The sequence below is a fragment of the Lycorma delicatula genome, chromosome 10 (genome assembly GCF_047948215.1).
Source record: "Lycorma delicatula isolate Av1 chromosome 10, ASM4794821v1, whole genome shotgun sequence".
Taxonomy (NCBI): domain Eukaryota; kingdom Metazoa; phylum Arthropoda; class Insecta; order Hemiptera; family Fulgoridae; genus Lycorma; species Lycorma delicatula.
Window position 1 is genome coordinate 6,541,638 of NC_134464.1, and position 21,873 is coordinate 6,563,510.

A 21,873-nucleotide genomic window follows, 5' to 3' on the forward strand; every position below is an offset into this window, starting at 1 on the left:
TCCTTGTATGTCAGATGCTTTACATACATTACATATGTTTGTTGCTTTACTTACGTTCCTTGTATGTCAGGTGTACATCACAACTTTAAGAAAGATTGAGGCAGATAGTGAGACAGATGGTGTTAACAAACATAAGTATACATATATTGTAAATTATAAGTAATTTAAGATACTTTTTTTTAAAGTTATAATTATTCATATTATTATATTTGTAACAGTCTCAACAGCGATTTCATTTATTTATTCAGATAATTTTCCACAGTATTTACATTTTATTCACGCTATTTTATATCTACTGTGATCCATCTGAAACTATTTGATGAGTCTGACACACATTAGTAACACATTTAGTAACACATTACTTCCAATTATTCATGAATTATCTATTTCATCTTTCTCATTAAAGTATGTATGTAAGAACATGTCGGATATATGTAACAGATAAATAAATAGACTTGTGACAAGCACAGTTTGAATCATAATACTGCAAAACATTTTTAAGTGGAGATTTCAGACAAAATTCTTTTGGCCAGTTTTTCCACTTATATGATTTAGATTTTTATATCGTGTATATTTAATCAGTAAGTTTATTGGTATGCAAAGAAAAAAACTTACTAAAATTATTTTTTGCTGAATAAAGTTTAGTAAGAAGTTAAATTTTTTTTTCGGTTTACAAAATAGATAAGGTATTAAACTTTTTTATCACTGTGTCATTTTATAATGGTTTGTAGCCCAACAGTTTTTCTTTCTTGTATACGTAGAGGAGAGAGTTCTGACTGCAGGCAGAAGATTTTACCATCAGAAGAAGGAAAATAATTCATGATTCTTGGAGATTATGTAATTTGTATAACACAAAGAACTAGTACTATGAAACTAAAAAATAAAATTAGGGTAACTTTGTTGTATAATAGAAAAAAACTATTGACAGAAAACTGAAAATATTAACAAGCATTATATTATTGTGCAATAAGTCCAATGCAGTAATCCAATTATATGGGCATGTGAGATTTGGAAGCATCAATTTTAAAAACAGAAAATTAAAGAAGCTAATTTAAAATAAACAGAAACTAGTTAAGTCTTGAATCATATTAAAACTGCATAATTTAGATGAAAATTTGTTTAAAATGCTTGTTTTTGTTTTATTAATTTTTTGATAGATTGTGTAGTGTCTGGAAACAAATGAAAAAGGAAGCTTGGCAGACTATGTTTAGAATAATTTTATGTTTTTAATAGAAGGATCCAAGGAAGACAGTAAACTGTTATTTTGATATTTTTTCAAGTGTGGATAATTTCTCTCTCTGCGCGCGCGCGTGTGTGGGTGTGTGCACACTCGTGCACATGTTTCTTTCTCGGTAAGCAACTTGGGCTCAGGATTAGCTTATATTCAGTAACCTTATAGGAAGAGTTCTGGAGAGGTTACATTTAGCAGAGCTTCTCAAATCGCATAAATACCAAGAACATAGTTACTGTGGGGTTTTCAATTTGCAGCACTGATTTGGTGAACATGTGATAAAACTCATATAATTCCAACAGTAAGGGAAAGGAGTGGATTATATTAAAAAAGATACATTCTACTTATAGACAGACCATGAAATGAGATAAGAAACTTTTCAGTGGAATGTTTCAAGGATCCTCCTGTTCATAGGCGCCTTCCTATGCCCTTTTTGCTGTAAGATTTAATGTTGAACTTTTTTTTTTACTAATCAACTGAGTCTTTTTAAGGTAAACTTTTGCCCATCTTCAGAATTTTTTAACGCATAGGAGCAATCAATTTTACCCATTTAAACTGGTGTTTTTGATAACAAAAAGGTAATTGCTTAAGACAGGTAGGGATAATAATTCCAATGATAAAAACTAAAGTAATTAATAAACTGATTTTCATTATCTAATAAATTTAAATAATTGTTATAAATTTAGAAGATTGGTGGTTGATCGTATGTTGTACAGTGAAAATAAAACCTAGAAATAATTTTATTTATACACTTGATTCCTGTAGTGTTGAAAGTTAATGAGGCTACATTTAATAAAAAGTTCTGGTCATTTTCTAGAGATTTTAAATTTTACTCATACGGTGTTAAAAGTTAACGAGCATACATTTTGCTAAAAATGTTTGACATGACCTTTTGGGCCATATTATTGATTAATGTTTTATTTAATTTACTTTGAAATTAAATTAATAGGGGTTATGTTAATTAAAGATTAATAAATTAAAAAAAAAAAAAAAACTGTAGTTCTGATATATTCTGGTATGAGAACTTCACGTGTAATTGTTGATCTGACTTTATTTACTTAGTAATAATCTCTTGTTTTGACTTTTTTCTTGTTATATTTTGCCAAAAATAAAATTAACTTTCACCATTTTTTTTTTTAGGTTCTCAATAAACCAGAGAATTGTTGTGGATTGCAAGAAATTGAAGTGAGGCAGATTATTATGGATATAAAAAATGCAATAGCTTATTTACACAGCCAAAAAATTACTCATCGTGACTTAAAACCAGAAAATATTGTGTTACAACCTGATGAAAATACTCCTGGTTGTGTCAGTATAATCTCATATTATAATTTTATTTTTATGTACTCATTTGAATATACTATTTTTAGTTAGTTATGTACAATATAATTAATTTTCTGCCATCCTCCTCTTTCTTACTTCTTTTTTAATAAAACCTTTCTTCTCTATAACAGTTTTTATATTTTGTATTGTGGCTATTAAACATAAATATTACTAATCAGGCTTCCCAAATTTGTAAGACTTTTGACTTTTTTATTTCTTTTTGATCTTAGATCGATGTTCCTTATAACTTCTTTCTTAGAATTCTAACATTTCATTACATATATAAGGTGTCATAAGGTAATAGATGATTTGAACTCCTTTCAGTCTGTGCCATAAAAGATGCTCTTAGGTAATAAATGAACTGATATTGGGCAGATAAATTTCTTTGATTTGAGTTGATTTCTTGTAATAAGTACTAATTTTTTCATTTTAGACATCTTACAAATAAGGAGTTTTTGAAATCTGGTATTCATTAAAGTGAAGTTTTCTTTTTCATCCAAGTGGATAAAATTGCTATTGTGGATGAATCTTTTATTTTCTTTTTTTAAATAAGATTGTATCTAGAAAACCTTTTAGCAACCTTGAAAAGTGTAAAATCGGTTATCCAGTGCCCTTTGAAATTATACACTGCCTTCAATATGGTTCACTTTGAATATGGTATATTTTTATCTCTTATTCAAATAAAGAGCAATATCTGAAACAAGGTTTACAGAAAAAAATAAACAGGATTATACTGTTAAAGACAAGCCTGGAAAATAGCTGTCAGATGATGTTGATTTTTCTTTTAGACAATTATGGTATACTCAGTTATGGTATTTTTATATGATCAGCAAAGTGTAACTTCTCATTATGTTTGGTAAAACCCAGATTATGCAGCAGTTTGCAGTTTCTAGCTGTTAGGATAAATTTTATAATCCCCTTTATATTTTTCTACATTGTGAACTTTAAAATGCTGAAAAAATTCAGGCTTCTAACTCTCATTATAAAAATCAACTAAGTGGCGTTCCATTTATATAATATTTTTGAGTTCTTAGTATATACAATATTTTAGTTGTTCAGTGAATATAATCCTGTCTAAAGGTTGTCCACAGAGCAGTTTTCTAGTTCTACTCATCTGGGTAGTTGAGTTTGATTCTCTCATGGGATTGCATATGCCCAGTGGCTGTCGCATTGTGGCTTATGCCGATGATGGTTTGCTGCTGGTCGAGGGCAACTTGTGTGCCGAGATAGAGCTCAGAGTGACGCAGGCATGTAAGGTACTAAGGTTGTGGAGTCTTCAGTATAAGATGGTTTTCAGTGTAGAGTAAACCACTATGATGTTCTTGAAGGGTCTTCTAGCTGCAACCCGTCATCCGCGGGTGGTAATGGACAGCCTTCCAATTAGGTATGTTACAGTTCAGAAGTATCTGGGTGTTATCCTTGATGAGAGACTTCTCTTCAAGGAACGCCTCCAGTTTGTAGTGAAGAAGGCCATTGATGCTATCTTCGATGTCCGTAGAGTCATTCATTCCGATTGGGGGGTTGAACCATCGTACCATGCGTATTCTTTACAAAGGTGTTTGTGAAGCCATTATGTTGTTCACTGCGCCCATCTGGGTTCATCGTTTACAGTTCCAAAGTTATAGGGACATTCTTTTGCGAGCCCAGCGTCTTCTATTGCTAGCTGTTGTCGGCAGCTACAGAACTGTCTCGTGAGAGGCAGTCACTGTGATCACTGGCATAAAACTCCTGGACATCTTGGCTACGAAATGTAGCCAGCGGTATATTTATAAGAAGGGAGGCCTTCTAACATCAGGGAGTATGCGGGAAATTGAAGATCAAGGCTTTGACTCAAGGCAAGCTAGGTGGGATGATTCTTGTACTGGTCGATACATGCATCGTATTTTTCCAAATGTTAGAGAGTTGCGAGTGATTAGCTGGGTTTCCCACAATCAGCATATTATTCAATTTCTTTCAGGACATGGTGCTTGCTTTTAGGGATAGTTTGGCTAGGTTTAGGTTAGTTGACTCCGGCTTGTGTCCGGACTGTAGGGTTGATGACATGGTGGACCATGCCCTGTATGTCTGTCCTCAGTACATAGCTGAGCGTACCGGAGTTGTAAGAGAACTCAAGAGAGTTAACTCCTTCTTTGATCTGTGGGTCAACTGGAGGACTCGCAGAGACTGGGTAGTTGTTGCTGGCTTCCTTTGCTCTTTGCTTCCTTGCCCTGCGCAGGACGGCCGAAGGGATCTCGTAGAGTAGGAACCTGGGTAGCTAGGGTCTGCCTGGACAGTTGATTGGCCGAAGGTAGGCATTTTGGCAGCGAGCCACGGTTAGTCAGATAAGAGGTGTCAATAATTGTAAAGCTGTCGGCGGAGCGGCGACTGCACTGCTGAAGGGCATGGGACACCATGCAGTTGTTAGGTGTAGTGGCATCTCGACAATAGTTTATTGTGGTGAATGTCATGCGGGACTCTGTGATGGAGCCAAGTGGTAGAAAGGGGTCTGTCCGCCTCTCCCTAGTGGACCAGACCGGAGTTCATAGTTTAACTTAAGTCAGGGGTTTATTAAACCGTAAGCTGAGTTTCACTAAGAGAATTAGGACTAAATTTAGTTGTTTGTGTACATTCCCCAGTTTCACAATCTTGATGTCTGAGAACTGTTACAATGGTTTTGCACTCTTATTGTCTAGATGATTCATTTCCATTTCATGGGGATTCAGAGTGTTTTGGCGCACTATTTGTTCGAGCAAAGAGGCCTTTACCCTTAGTCCTGCTCGCTCTCTTTTAGAGCAGGGGCCGTAATCTATAATTGTGTGTTGATTTGATTTCACACATTTGATCCAGTAGCGGCGAAGAGGTGCAGAGTGACAGCAGAATACAGAAGATCTCCAGTTGCCTGTGGCTCGCTGCGGGTAATTGTCACACTTGTGAGCTTTTGCCCAATATATCTGGATAGAAGGAATACAGCGAGCAGTTTGTTCATATACAGTTAGGTCAGGGTATCTCTGATCATGACCGATGTTAGGGAGATAGGTAAGAAGCCTAGTCGTAGACAGGGGCCAGAGCTTTTTCCTTCGACCTCCTCGAACACTGGTTTGGACAATGATGGTTCAGAAGTAGATATACGGGTGACCATCCAGGAGGGTATAACCCCCTCATTGAAGAGTTTTTGCAAGCTGGGGGCAGGCCTCGCAGCTCTGCTCCATTGGCCCATGGCTCCGTTTGGCAGAACCAGAACCACCCTGGCACTAATGCAGCCGTGTATATATGCTGAGGTGGAGGGGTGGACGTGAAACCAGCCAGTTCAAGAAACGTGAGGTTGCATTTGTCAGCAGAGCGAAGCACTCGACTGTGTTCAGCAGTCAGGTGAAAAAAGACGTCCAGGTTGCTCTTCGGGGTGACCGGAAAGGTCTTAAAATCAGGAACATCAAAGAGACTGGCAAGAGATTAGTTGTGGTAGCGGATGATACAGAGACCATTCAGGCAATTAGAGATTCCATGGCTGTTAAGCAATTGAATGTAAAAATAGTCCCGAAGTGGACGTGTAGGTCCTGTATTATAGTTTATGATATTGATTGTAACCTTACCAATGAAGATGTCTTGTCCGTCATTAGGGAGCAGAACACCGATTTGGATGAAGCCGTCTTCTGGCAAGACTCCAGGTTGGTCTTTAAAATGGGTAGGCGTGATACTCAGGAATATCATGGAGCCTTTGAGTTAAGTTCTGGTCTCTTACCTAGCGAGATAGGATAGGATCCTTCGTATTGTGGGTAATGGTCCAATCCTTATTGGTGCCGATGTTAATGCGAAGTCGCTTTTCTAGCACAGTGGGATCATGGCAGTGGCTTAACTGACAGTTTCATTGCACAGAACAATTTTGAGGTTTTAATGTTGCAGACCAGTTGGCCACTTTTTCGGTACGGTTAATGTCCATTAACCTTTTCATGAAGGGCCTTTTCATGTAAAAATATTGACATCACCATTGGTAGGGACATCCCTGGCAGGGTCCTTGACTGGTCTGTGGTGTACGACTATTCTAACAATCATCAGTTGATACTTTTTGAAATAGGGGATGAGGGACACTTTTCTGTTTACTGGGGGCACTTCCTGCATAGAAAGATGGACTGGCAAATAACTGCCCTCTTTGTTGGAGTTCAGACTAGAGGTTTTTTCTTGAAACCTTGACGGCCTGCTATTAGATGTCCTGGCAGAAAATTTCACTTCTGCAGTGGTGGTGGCAGCAGCTGAAGCTGCTATTCCTAGAGGTACTGGCCGGGAACGTATATCTGGTTAGTGGTCTCGGAATCTGACAGCAATGAAGCAGTCTGTGTGTCGACTCAGAAGGGCTGCACAATGAGAGGGTGATCCCGATCGGCATGCAGCCCTAACTGCGGATTACCGCAGAACAAGGGTTAGGTACTTTCAGAGGATTAGGTGCTCCAAGTGTTATTCCTGGTGCTCCTTCGTTCAGGTGCAAGGGAATAGCAACCCTTGGGGTGTTGTCTATAGAGCCCTTGGACATAAGTGCAGGAAACATCTCTTGTCAGCTTTGTCAACCCGTGAGGGTGTGGTAATTGATAAGGACTGTGTCCTTAATATTTTGCTGAATGATTTGGTCCTACATTTGCAGTCACAAACAGTGCTGTCAAATCTGGACAAGGCCCAGGGTTTGCGCTTCTGCGGTTTTAGTCAGTTAGTTTGAGGGAATCATGTTAGGTTGGATGTGAAGTTGTTCATTTGTGGCCTATGCGAAGGCAAAATTGGATTTATATTTTACTGATGCAAATGTCTGCTGAGGCATTTCCATCGGTGGCATCCTGACCAACGCCTGGTTGATGACTATGAGATGTAATAAGTTAGAGGGTTTAAAGATGACCTCTGGTAAAACCTCAGGGCTTAGAACGGTTGGGGTGGTGTGGCGACCGGTAATGCCACAAGGTGGATGTCTTCCTCCTACAGGGTTGGGATGTTCAATGAATATGTAATGAGATTGAGACTCTCTCGAGCTATTTCAGCAACAGAACCGTCGTCCTTCATGACAGTGGCTCAGATGTAGGAAAGACACTGTTAAAAGGTTGTCCACATGGCAGTGTTCTAGATCCACTCGTCTGGGTCATTGAGTTCGACTCTAATGCCGTTGGGGATGCCCAGTGACTGCTGCATTGTGGCTTATGCCAACGATCGGTTGCTACTGGTTGAGTTTAACTTATGTACTGAGATAGAACTTAGTGACAGGCATGCAAGGTAGTAAGGTTGTGGAGTCTTCAGCATTAAATAGTTTTCAGTGCTTCTTAAAAGTCATCTAGCAGCGACCCGTCATCTGCGGGTTGTAATGGACGGTCTTCCAATTAGGTATGTCACCATTCAGAAATATCTGAGTGTCAACCTTGATGAGGGATTTCAATTCAGGGAGCATCTTCAGTTTGTCGCAAGGAATGCTATTGATGCCCTCTTTGGTGTTTGTAGAGTCATCCATCCCGATTGGGGGTTGAATTATCGTACCATGTGTATTCTTTACCAAGATGTATGCAAGGCCATAATGTGTATGCTGCACCCATCTGGGTTCATCGTTTACAGTTCCAATGTTATAGGGACATTTTATTGCGAGCCCAGCATCTTCTATTGTTAGCTGTTGTTGGGGGGCCTATATAATTGTCTCGAGAGAGGCAGTCTCTGTGATTGCCAGGCTAAAACCCATTGACATTCTAGCTACGGAACATAGCAGTGCGGTATGTGTCTAAGAAGGGAGGCCTTCTTGGGCATATCTGAGAGATTGAAGACCAAAGGTTTTGACTCTTGGCAAGTTAGGTGGAACGATTCTTCTATTGGTCGATACATGCATGCTGTATTTCCATATGTTAGGGAGCTGCAAACAATTAGATGGGTCTCCCCCAATTGGTACACAACTCAATTCCTTTCAGGACATGGTGCATCTAGGAATAGTTTGCTAGGTTTGGTTTGGCTGATTCGGGCTTGTGCCTGGACTGTAGGGTTGATGACACTGCAGACCATGTCCTTTATGTTTGTCCCTGGTATAAGGCTGAATGTACCAGAGTTGTTAGGGAACTCAAGAGATTGAATTTCTTTCTGGAGACTTTCTGGAACTGGAGACTTGCAGAGAATGGTCTATCGTGGATGGCTTCCTCTGTTTCGTTGCCTTGAGCAGAATGGCTGAAGCGGTATAGTAGAGTAGCACCCCAGATGGCTAGGAACCACCTGGGCAGTTGATTGGCTGAAGGTAAGCGTGTTGGCTTTGAGCCATGCATAGTAAAGTAAAGATGATTATAGTTGAAATGTTAGCTGTCAGCGGAACGACAACTGCACTGCCAAGGGTATGGGTAACCATGCAGCCATGAGGTGTATCATAGTTTTGATGAGGGCAGTTTTTGAATGAGCAAGTATCACTGTCTGTGGGATAGTGACTGTACTGCCAAGGGCAGATTCCCATGCAGGCGTGAGGTGTAGTGGCATCTTGACGATGGTAGTAAGTGAAATTAAATGTCGTGCGGGACTCTGTGATGGAGCTGAGTGGGAGTAGGGGCTCTGTCTGCTTCTGGTAGACCAGACCAGAGTCCATAATGAAACCAAGTCAGGGGTATGAACTGAAGTTGAGTTCACTAAGGGAACTAGGAATTAATTTCATTGTTGCAAACAACATTTTTGGTGGTATGTTATTATTCAGTTGCCTTGAATTTATGAGATATTTACACATGAATTGGCTCTATAAAATGTAGAACTAGGCATGGGGTTTGTGCTTCTGTGAACTCGGTTAGCTATTTCAGAGGGCAACGATGTAGGACATTCAAGATGTCCAGATGACCATTAGTATTAATCAGGATAGCTGGATTGAAGAAATGATAAACAATAGTTATTTTTGGGGGTCAAGCTGTATGATAAACGGGAATTTTAAATGTGAAAGGTCTTGTGTAGAAACAAAATTGGCAGTCTTTAAGTGATAAAGCGATCTACTTACATTTCAATGCTGAGTTACTTACGTGAAACCTGGACACTACCTTGACAGATTAGACATAAATTATTAACTTAGATAATTAATTCTATAACTCTTTTTTTGAGAATTTTTGATAAGACCAGTCAGGCCTACATATCTAATCTGAACAGTAGGTGGTCAAAAACAGAAGATGGAGAAATCGCAGCCAAGATAGCTGTTGTGTGTCTTACGAATTAGTGATGAAAGTCTACTTTGAAGAGTTTGGATTTGAGGGGTTAGGATTTGGGTTTGGATATGTTCAGAAAAAGGGAAAAGGATAGCTAGTGACCTACTGATCCATCCAGAAAAGGATGGAAAGTTCTCCTGACCTTGATGCTTAGTGGTAAAGAGCGTGTGACTAAGCATGTTTCAATACTAATTACTCTTTACATTGATGCACTTTATTCATCATTTAATGACCTTTTGAATTCCATTGTATAAAAAACTTTTCAGTCTCATTTGTAGATAATTTTGCAGAGCTTCAGACAATTTTGGTTAGTCAGTATTTAAGGTTCTTCAGAAGCAAGTTCACGCTTCTTTATTTATGCTTATCTTCACCTTTTACATCTCAATTTGTACCTGATTATATTCAGATTTTATTAAGCGTTTGCTACTATGAAATAAAAAATGAATAGATAAATTAGTTTGATTTAGACTTTCAGCCTCTTAGCTCTTCTTTCAGTAGGCACAATAAGATAAAAATCGCTTGAAGCCAGTCTATGTATAAATCACACAGTACTCTAAGGTTGATGGTCCAATAACTCAAAACAGAAACTATGAAGACAAAGGATGTATTAATGGTATGAAGCAAAATGCTGTATTATTTAGATCTATTATGTTTCTTCGACTACTTTTGGCTTCAGTTATCATAGTAGCTCAATACTACAATCTTTATTCTCTATTTTTTCTATAGATATGAAATAAATGTAAACCTCAGAATACTGTTTTCAATTTTCATAGAGAAATGCGAGTAGATTTTTATTTGTTCTTAGAAATAATGGATTTTTTCACTTTAAACCTTACAGCTTACCCTCAGGATGAAAGTGTTTGGACCCATTTCTTGTCTGGTCATTACTTGTGTAACAAATAAATTTTGTATACATTTATATTGTTTCAAATAAGTTCTTTGAAATTATCAAATTATTTTGCATTTCATACCTTTCATTTCATTTTTACCAGAATAAAATTTTTGAAACATTAATGATTGAATGTAATCGATAGAAAATCCAGAGAAACAGTTCTTGATTCATTTGCAATTTCATCAATTTTTAATTGCATGTTAAAAGAATCTGTCATTCAACAGCTTTGGTTATAATTGGTCTGTGAAGGAGAAAGCCTGCCTCAATGCTGTTCATCATAGAGAAAGATCCAGCCATTTTTAAAATATCCAGTCTGCTCATATATTTTATGACTATCACTGTACTCTTTTTTGTAAATTCGCAGGTCTCATAGCTTTCAAATGAAGAAGACTGTATTGTTGTTGCCGTTTCTTCCTGGATACAGACAGACAGCAGAGTCTAATTATGCTTATTAATATAATATCTTTTATCATAGTAAGAAAGAGGTAAATAATTGATCATTTATTTAGGTATATGCAGAGTATATGCAACAAAATTACTAACAGAAGCTACTATTTAAAAATTAAAAAAGCCTTCTTACATTTTGTCTTTCCTCATAATAATTATAAGTTACATTCTTAATGTATTTATGATCGTTGGTAAAGCTAAATAAAATAATTTCAAACTATTAATTTCAGGTAATTTATAAATTGATTGATCTTGGTTATGCCAAAGAACTGGATCAATCAAGTATTTGTAATTCATTTGTTGGTACCCTCCAATATCTTGCACCTGAACTATTTTTAAATACTCAGTGAGTAACATTTTCATATTATTTTTAAATTTAAATTTTTGTTTTCTTTTATGTTTTTTGATGTTATTTATATTATCTTTTTTAGTAAATATAAACTTTTTAAATCTATTTATTAGGTATACTTCTTTTTGGAAATTAAAAATTTGATATTTGTATTGTTTTGTGTTTATTAAATGTAATAAAATTTATTTATTTATTTTTCTCCACTAATAATCCCAGTTTCAGTTATATACGTCGATAAGAAATTAATTTTGTAGCGCATGAAAAAATGTCATGTTTGAGTGGATTTCAAATCTAGAACCTGTTGTATGAAAAGGCAGGTTACTATCACTCTGCCAAGAAGGTAAGCATAGTGTCTATGAATGTTTAAGCACTGAACTCTGTAAAAGAATACCTTAATTTTCAGATTTACTTGTAAATAATAATGTTTTTTGTAAAATGAATTTTGTTCAGCTTATTCTAAGGGTCAATTTTTCATTTATTTTACCGCATTACTCACATTTTCTTTTTAGCATTTTTTCATTTACTGCATCTTGAATTAAGTAATTGTTACTTCGTATTATTTCTAAATTCTCTGTTTATATTATATCGTTGTTATTTTATAAGAGGCATGTTTTTAATGTAAGGTTTGTCTTGAATTTGCCACCTATGACAAATGTAATCAGATAGTGCTTGCATGGCTGCTTAACAAACATTAAACGGATTACATCAAAATCAAAACATACAGTTGTGTACCCTAACTTGCAATCTGCAATAAGACCGGTTCCACACTGCGAAGAATTGCCCATACCTAAGCCTCCAGAACATTTGACATTAGATGAAAAGAGCTCAGAGTCTAATGGAAGTAAGCAAAAAAAGAAACAGATTCTGGTGATACAACTTTTGAACAAAGCAGTTCATCTGAGCCTCATTTACTGACTCAAGAAAATCTTAACGATCTCATATGAGATTTAAAGTTATCCAAAAAACAGTCTGAAATGCTTCCTGGCTAAAAGGATGGAATCTTCTTCAAAAGAATACAAAAGTATGTTATTTATCGTAATTGTCATTTTGAATTTAAAGCCTATTTTTCTGAACAAAACGGCTTAATGTTTTGTAATGACATTTCTTCTCTTATGGAGAGATTTTATAGTGAACATAACCCAACAGAATAGCGCTTGTTCATTGATTCCTCTAAAGTTAGTTTAAAAGCTGTACTTATGCATAATGGCATTAAGTTCCCATCAGTACCTTTGGCTTACTCTGCTAGTATGAAAGAAACATATGAAAACTTTAAATTTATATTGGAAAAGGTTCAATATGCAGTATATGAATAGAATATTTGTAATCATTTGAAGGTAACTGCACTTATCCTTGATCTGCAGCTTGGTTACACAAAGTACTGTTGTTTTTTGTATGAATGGGATAATAGGATCAATAAAAACCATTTCATTAAAAAAGAATGACCTAAATGCGAATCATTCATTTCTGAACTGAAAAATGTGAAACATGACCCATTGTGTAATTCTAAAAATGTGTATCTACCTCCGTTACATATCAAAGTAGGATTAATGAAGAATTTCATCAAGGCCATGGACAATACTCTTGGTTTAATGTACTTAAAACAGAAGTTTCCTAAAATTAGTGATGCAAAAATTAAAGAAGGAATATTTGTGGATCCACAAATACAATCGATCACTGATGCATGATGAAAAGTTTGAGGAATTGTTGAATCCACTGGAGAAAGCAGCTTGGTAAGCTTTCAAAAATGCTACCCAAAAATGAGTTTTTTGGGGAATCAAAAGGTGGAAAATTGTTGTGATATTGTCAACGATCTTATACAAATTTGAGTTGTGATATGCCCTTAAAAGTACACTTCCTGCATTGGCACCTAGATTTCTTCCTGGAAAATCTTGGTGCAGTTAGTGATGAGCATGGGGAACACTTTCATCAGGAGATTTCAACTACGGAAAAGAGGTAAGGCAAATGGAATCCTAATATGCTGGCCGATTATTGTTAGACCATCAAGAGGGATGCTCCACAGGTGAAATATAGCAGAAAATGATTATTTCTTACTTTGTAGGTTAGTCAGATGTTTGAATATTGTGTAGTTAAGAATGCAGAAAGTATAAAAATGTTTGTAATTATAAATGCCCTCTTTCAGAAACCTTGCATGATAGGGAAAAATCAATATCATATTTGAATTCAGGAGAAAAAATGCTATCAGAATCACTTATTTTTCTATCTGAGACAAAAAAAAAATATTTTTTTATTCCCCAGTATAATTGTACTATTCTTGCAAGGTAGGCAAACACAGAAATACAGGTAACTAATTTGTTTTAGTTTTATGTGAAATGCATATTTTAAGCAGTGTGTATTCAAAATTACACTATTACATAAATTTCATAAATGTATAATACTTATATAAACAATATATTTATTGTTTATTTTATTTTATATATGTCAATATTTATATATAAATTTTATTCATATGCAAATCTGCTAAAGATTTTGCAATTGAAAAACGAATTTTCAATAATGATATTGATTTTACTCATTACTTACTGCATTTACTCATGTAGGACATGCCCTTACATATGACTTGCTGCTGAAAAATAATGGTGTAATTTTTGGCGAAAGGGTTATTGCAAAATTTTCAGTTGATTTCTATTTATTTTTTGTACATTACTAAAATATGTACTTTAAAATTAAATTGCCATTAAATACTGATTTATACACAAGAATAAACACATTGATAAACACTGCAAAAAATTCAGAAATACACATAGGCTAGCAGGCGTATATGTCTGAAGCAAAAGAAGAGTCTGTTGTAGTAACATCATACAATTATTTTAAGAAACAAGCAAGTTAAAACTAATTGGTAAATCTAAAAAAGGATTCTGACCTGCTTTAGGTAGATTTCATAAGAAAGCTACCTATTGTAATGGGTATCATGATTCAACTTCTGGAAAATGTTGACATATCTTTGCATTTCACATCCCCCAGACCCCAAAATCACTGTCAGTTCAAAAGTTTATATATATAAATATTTCAGTTTCTTGTGGGCACGATAACTGCCGTAATTTTCTGCCAATCACTTTCAAAAGAATACATAAAATATAATGACCCAAAATCTCAGTCGAGTTTGTTAATAAGCAAAATCAGACCATACAGGTGGATATGGGAGGATCTTTTGAAAAAACAATATATTACTATAACTTTCCTATTAATTAAAATATCAAAGTTCCTACTATTCTTTAGATAAGGGTCTAAAACTTATCTAAGTAAAGTTTTTTGATATCACCGACCATTGGATCAGGGTGTTGGAAAAAATGGGATTTTGTAGACAAAAAAAATCATATACCTCCTTTAATAGGCACAGTATCAAATCGGTTTAAAGTGATCATTAGTCTTCTAAACATTACCTAAAACTTCTGTGTGAAACAATTTTTGTTATCACCAACCTTTACGGCAAGGGATGACCAATATGTTGCTGGAATTGTAAGAAGATGGGACTTGTATGCTAAACATGTGAAACATTTTTTTCACATGCAACCATTGTCGTACTGAATAAATTTGAAGTTTTTTTTAACTTTAAGGTGGAAATCTTTTTTATCCCCTATTTAGCACCGGTAAAATCTACCTACGCCTTCCGGCAATGCTGAAAGGGATTTTTTTTAATCTTTATCACTTTTTGAATCTCCAACTTCAGTAGGGCTGGATTGTCTTCTTTATTTCATTTGGCACACTCTTCACTTACATCTAGGCCGTTAGAAATGCAACATTTCTTGAAGTTCTTCAGACAACCAAATCATTTGAAGTAAGATACCATGCAGCCAAAATCCACTTGCATATTAATGTCAAACTCTGCTTTTTTAGTCTTCCTGTAGAAGTCATTTCATGGACTGTTGTCGGCATCCTTTCTAAATAAAAAGTTTCAAACGGGCACTGAAAGGTCAGTTAATACAATTGTTGAACGGTTAGAGTATTGATGTCATTCCAGTAGGAATACAAACTTACACTGTTTTACTTTTTCAAAGTTTTTTCCACATTGTCTGTACATGTCCATGGAAACTGTTCATCACTAACATACTTCTCAATTCTAAAAGAGCACAAGGTCACTGTTCCACACACATTTTACCCACTCTAAAACTAGCATGTTTAATTCATCATAATTATTGGACATGGTCCAATAATAAACCATTTCCAAACTATTGGACATGGTTTCCAATAATTTGGAAACACTGAAAATTTGTTAACAGAAAAACTTGACATTTGACCTTTTTTTTGGTTTTCACTTTTAAAATTCTCTAAACAGGTAAAGAAAAAAATAACTGTTGATGTCAAAAAATATCAGTGGGTTGATACCATGAATTACCACACCAGGTGACACCATGCCTTTTGGTGCCTCTGCCTTGAATATTTGAATTAAGAAGGGATAAAGAAAATCATGTATATAATATGAAAATTCTTTATTAATAAACATATTTACAGATATGTCTGTGTATAATGAAGTCAATAAAAGTATATTTAATGTGAAATCTGCTGTTGCTCATTTTCAGATAGTTTCTTAATATTAGGTTCACATTCCGTATTCATTAGTTTAATGCATTTCACAGTCGATTCATTTCCAAGTTGATTTCTGCTGGTAGATTTTACAAAATTCAATGAGGAAAACAACTTTTCACACAAATATATAAATCCAAACATCATTAAAAGAGCATTAGCAAGTTTCTTCATCAATATAAAATTGTTTGGTAAAGAATCACATTTAATATAATATTTTGAATTTTTAGTGTGGGGTCAATAATATCTGAACTATTTTCAGAAATTATTCCTTCTACTTTAGAAATAAGTTTTCAAATTTATTTTTCACATTATGCTGCTTTGAAATTCAACTAATTCCATTTCTAAATCATGGATACCTAGCCGCATAAATTCGGTTAACTCCATTTTTTCGAATTCTGTTTTTTATGGATATAAAATAAAGTGAAATCTATTTTCCAAACTTTTAAGTCTATTAAATCTCTCCTAAATAGCTTGTTTTATTTCCTGTGTAATGATTAAATATTTTTTAATTGAATTTTCTTGAATATTAAGTATTTAAAAAAATATTGTGTTTTGAAAATGTTTTTGTAATTAAGAAAATATTTCACGATTTTCATTTCCAAATCTTTTGTGAAGAAGTGAAGTTTCATCATAAATATTTTAATATTTTCAATCATTAAAATACAATTTGCCCATTTCCCTGAAGTTTTTTATTCAGTTTATTTAAATGATGAGTGATGTCACATAAGAACATTAAATCATTTAACCGATGTATATTTGAAAATTCATTATAACTGTTGTTTTTTTCATCCAAAAAATAATTTTTTTCTTCTAATAAATTGACAAACTGATTAAGAACATTACCAGAATTTAACCATCGAATATTGTTGTGTATCAAAATCCAAGCATACTGGCACTCAGTTTCCTCTAATAATTGTGCAGATTCTTGTTTATTAAGACCTCTTGCATATATAAGTTTGATGACTTTTATTACAACTGGCATTATGTTGGAAAATATTTTTAAACCTTTCTTTGCATATAGAGCTTGCTGTGTATTATATAATGAAATTCAATTAGAGAATGTCTAATATTTTGCTTGAGCTGCTGAATAAAACCAATGTTTTTTCCCACCATTGTGGCTGATACAATTTTCTGTAGGTGATTTAGCTCATTTTTCATTATATTGCTTGATTTATATCGAGCTAAAACTACTAGTTGTGTGTAACCTTTTACATCATTACTCCCATCCGAAGCGATTGAATTTATTTCTGCATAACTTAAGTCGTTATGTATTTGCAAAGAAATATTTCTTTTTAATTCTGTTACTCTATCTTCTATTCTATTATATACTGTACCTTATGTTCTATGTTACTCTATCTTATATTCGATTTGACATATTGATAACTCATTTATACGCTTTATAATCAAGTCTTTTTATTTAAAATCTGCCAACAATGTAGCCACTACATTCTAAAAACGCTTGTTTTACAAACTCTCCTTCTGAAAGAGGTTTCCCATGGCAAGTGATGCAATGGGCTACTTGAAAATTACCAGCTGGAATATTATTTTTTGGAATCAAAAATGTTTTTAAAACACCAGTTTGTGAACAATCTGTTTTTTCTTTTGTAAAAAGTATTCTTTCCGTTCTTCATCTGTTGAAAAGCTGAGATTTGAATGCAACTTTTCAAAATGTCTTTTTTACATTGTATCTATGTGAAGTGACTTTTTCATTACAAATTACACATGCAGTCTTTATTCTTTTCAGTCACACCATATTTTCAATCAAACCGTTCCATTTGATTTGGTTTGGAACTTAAATCTTTTCTTTTTATTTTTTTAACCGCCGACAGTACGGGCTACAATTAAAAATATTAATATTTAGAATACAATAATTTTAGAAGGAAGTTTTCATTAACGTACTTGATATGCATACATATGTAGTTGAGAAATTTTTATAATAAAAAAAATAATAATAAAGTTGAATGATACACAGAATGATAAAGTTGATTAATAAAAAAAAATAATGAACTTGAATTATTAAATACTTCTAGACATGTATGCCAAGCCTGCCAATTAGTTCAACACTGCAAGCTAGTACATTCCCACTCTACAATGATATGAACACGCATGCCAAGTTTATGACCAACTGTCTTGAGTCATACACAGGTGCAGTGATGTAGAAAATCAGTTGGCCAACGTCCACTTGAAATATTTTTTTTTTTTATAAATAAATTCGACTTAGATATTTATACTTAAATTTTTTAATATTTTCTATTGTTTGTTCTCTTTTACGATATAAAAAATTAGTTTATAAAAATAAACACGTGAGTCATTTAAGCCTTAGTTGGTCAGTGTCTGACCTGCAGGTTATAGGTTTACTACCACTGCTGCAGTCTAGTCTATCTGTTTTCCAAAAACTCCAGTAAATATGTCATTATTTTTATTAATTTTTTTTTTAAATTTTAAAAAATAAATCTATTATTATCAATTTCTAATGTAAATTTTAATTTTTCATTACATGAATTAATTTGTTTGAAAAAATTATTGTCTGTATTCTCTATTATGGTTATATGTTACTAGTATAATAAAATGTCACTTGCCCTTCTTGTCTGTAAAATAATGCATTACATTTTTCAAAATTTTGTATAGAATTTTAGTTGTAATAGTTGATAGTAGCATGCTCATTGGCTAATTTTCATGTTTTATATGTATACTTTTTATGAGGTATGATAAAAAATGAAAATTTTTAATTGTGCGCTCTGTATTTTGCCATTTGAGTTGATCTTTTTCCTGTATTGGTAGTGCTGTCAGTGATGTGTGTTAATTTTCAGCCATCTGCAACACTCAATTTTTTTTTGGCAATCGAACAAACAAGACATAACTTTACTGTGTTCAGCGATTTTTTGTGTGGCAAAATGTTAGATCAGAAAATTTGTTTGAAATTCTATGTTAAAAAGTGAATTAAGTGCAGCTAAGTATTTAAAGAAGACCTTTGGTGATGATGCTGTGCTACAACCATGAGTTTATGATAGGTACAAATGTTTTCAAGGAGGTCTGGGCATCTAGCGCATCAACCATTGGGGAAAATATCAAAAAGGTAAGAAGGTTGTGCTTGCTAATCGCAGAATAAATATTAGAAAGGTTGCCAAGGAAATATGAGTTTTGTATGGCTCATCCATTTTGATTTTTACTAATGTTTTGAACATGAAACGAGTAGCAGCCAAATTTTGTTCTGGAACTGCTAAATTTTCAACAGAAACAGCATCGTGTAAACAAAAATGTTAACTGATATTACTAATGATGACCTTGACATGTTCAAAAATGTCATAACTGGTGACAAAACCTGGGTGTATGGCTACAATGTTGAGACAAAAAATCATTGTTTGATGGAAGTTTTCTTGAGGAGCCAAGACCAAAAAAAGCATGTTAGACCCAATGTGAAAGTCCTTCTGACCATTTCAACCATAATGGAATTGTTCATCACAAATTCCTACCGCAAGGTCATATAGTCAACAAGGAGTACTACGTAGAAGTTATATAAAATTTGCGTGAGGCAATCCAGAGAAAATGAACCAAACTTTAGAGTGATGTTTCATAAATTTTGACCATGGTAATGCTCCAGTGCACATCGCTTTACTTATCCTACAATACTTTGTAAAACATGATACCATTTTGATGCCACAAAAACCACTCTATTCTTCAGATACGGTCTCCTGTGACTTTTTCTTATTTCCCAAACTTAAAAGGACACTCAAGAGATGACGTTTTTCAACAGTAGATGAGGTAAAGGTGAAATTGCAAACCGAGCTCAAGGCAATACCCAAAGAGGGGTTTGACCAGTGTTTTTTCAAACCGGAAGCTGTGGTGGCATAAGTATATAATATCAGAAGGGAACTACTTTGAAGGGGGTGCGATAAAAGATTGAATAAATATTTTAGGAAAAGATTAAAAATTCTTGTTACTTTGATAAAACCTTGTATACTGTGTGCAGTAAACAGATTGAAGGTTTCTCTTACAGAGCTGAATATCATCTGCATTTCAGCGAACTTAATATGGTATACACAACACTATATTGGCTCAATGCTGAGGCAATGGAAAACCACTACATTCCTCACTTTCCATAGGAGTTCAGTATAGGACTTTTATTTTTCTTGGAAATACTAACTTAAAACACTTAGTATTTTTAATGGGTTTGTTTGAATTCATACTAGTTATACCATAAAAAATCATTTGTAATGTTATTTTTAATAATGCAGGTTATCAATCAGTTTGTACTGTAAGAGTGTGTAACTGTAAGATTGAATTCCATTTCAGTCTTATTATTCTATCACTTTAGAACACTGTTCTAAAATTAGTGAATAGTTTAAATAAATGGGATTCTTAGAAGATTTATAGACATATATTGAGTATTGCTGCTTTGGGCTAAAATCTGAATTATTAATTTTAATTTAAATAGGCTTTGGCATTATTTAAAGATTTAACAGTATTCAAATATTTGTTAGAATACTTTTTTGTTGGAAATTAATTTCTTTAATGTAATCATTCGTTTGTTCATTTGTTTTTTTTCATTTCAGCCAACTATGCACTACTTCTAACATTATTTTTAACATCCTTCTCTTTCCTTTCTGGCCAGTACTTTTTAAGCCTCTTTCTGGAGTTGTTTCTTAATTCTTCTGTCGCTATTCTTTTTTGTTTTGGTACTTCCTTTTTGCAGAAAATCTTTTTCAGATTTATTTAATTTTCTTTTCTTTTCATTAATTCCCCCAATTTTATAAGTCAAGAATTTCTATACTGCTTTGTTTGGATTTTACTTGAACTTATCACAATTTACACTTTTAGTTTTTCTCTTTAGATAAAAGATGAGATTTTTTATTAAGAATTACATTATCACTCATTGTGGGTTTCATAGGCCAGATTTTAAGGATGTGGCTTTTACAAGTAGAATAAAAACCTGTTTTCCTTGTTTGTCCATTTTAATAATAATGTTGTTAGTAACACATCTTTTTTTTACTGACTGAATTTTGATAAATTGGTTGCTGGTTATATGTCTTATTATATTGTTCTTAAATTTTCTTTTTCATTAATTTAAAAAGTGTATGTGTACTGACACCACTTTTCACATTTTCTTTTTTGTCAACAGTTCATATTAAATTATATATTTATTTATAACATTTTTTATTAAATAATTTTTGTTATTTGATTTATTTTATTAGAATATGTTAGCTATAAAATTCTACTTATAAATGAACAGGTAAATTTCAAACATATGTTTAAACCGTTGGCAATTACTAGCTTAACTGTAAAACCACTATTTAAATCAGTCAAGTCGTGACAATTATCATTTTTTTATGTGAGGATCATAATATATTTATTGTCTGACGTTGTAATATTCTGTAACTTGTAATGAATGTATAAATTAAAAAAAAAATTGTTTTGTAAAGTAGTACTTGTTATACAATAAATGGTTTAGCAAACAGAATGCTAGTTTAGTAATTATATAATTACTAATAAAATACATTTTTTATATTCTACTTTTGTTTTTCCTTTCATGTCTACTACTTTGCAGAGATCTCTGCTCCATCAGAATTTTCTTTTTTAAACTGTATAAGAAATATGATTACCGCATCAGCTGCTGATATAAAATTCATTTTATATCGATGACTGAGATGTTACTTTCTGCAAAAGTATCAAATATGATACTTCAAGTATCAAAGAAGTAAAAAGAGTAGTGCAAAAAATGAATTTTACTAATCGATTGGTAATTTTTATATTATAATTACTATTAGTGAGTTTAGATATGTTACTTTTATTAATTACAGCATTCTGGGACACCATGTTGTCGAAAAAGTACACCCGTAAATAACGGGTAAAAATGTAAGAATTATTCTTGAAGTAATTAAATAAAAATAAATTTGAAGTGCAAAAATATAATGGAGAAAAACTCTACATT

At 33.6% G+C, this 21,873-nt stretch overlaps 1 protein-coding gene across 3 annotated transcripts in view; it reads left to right on the forward strand.

Moving 5' to 3' along the window:
• Nucleotides 1-21,873, forward strand: part of IKKbeta (inhibitor of nuclear factor kappa B kinase subunit beta) — a 131,230-nt gene that overhangs the window by 38,689 nt on the left and 70,668 nt on the right. For all 3 annotated transcript variants that reach the window (XM_075376907.1, XM_075376904.1, XM_075376905.1), the window contains exons 3-4: nucleotides 2,372-2,539; nucleotides 11,281-11,396. In XM_075376907.1, coding sequence (XP_075233022.1) covers nucleotides 2,372-2,539; nucleotides 11,281-11,396 — 284 coding nt within the window. The remainder of the gene's footprint in view (nucleotides 1-2,371; nucleotides 2,540-11,280; nucleotides 11,397-21,873) is intronic.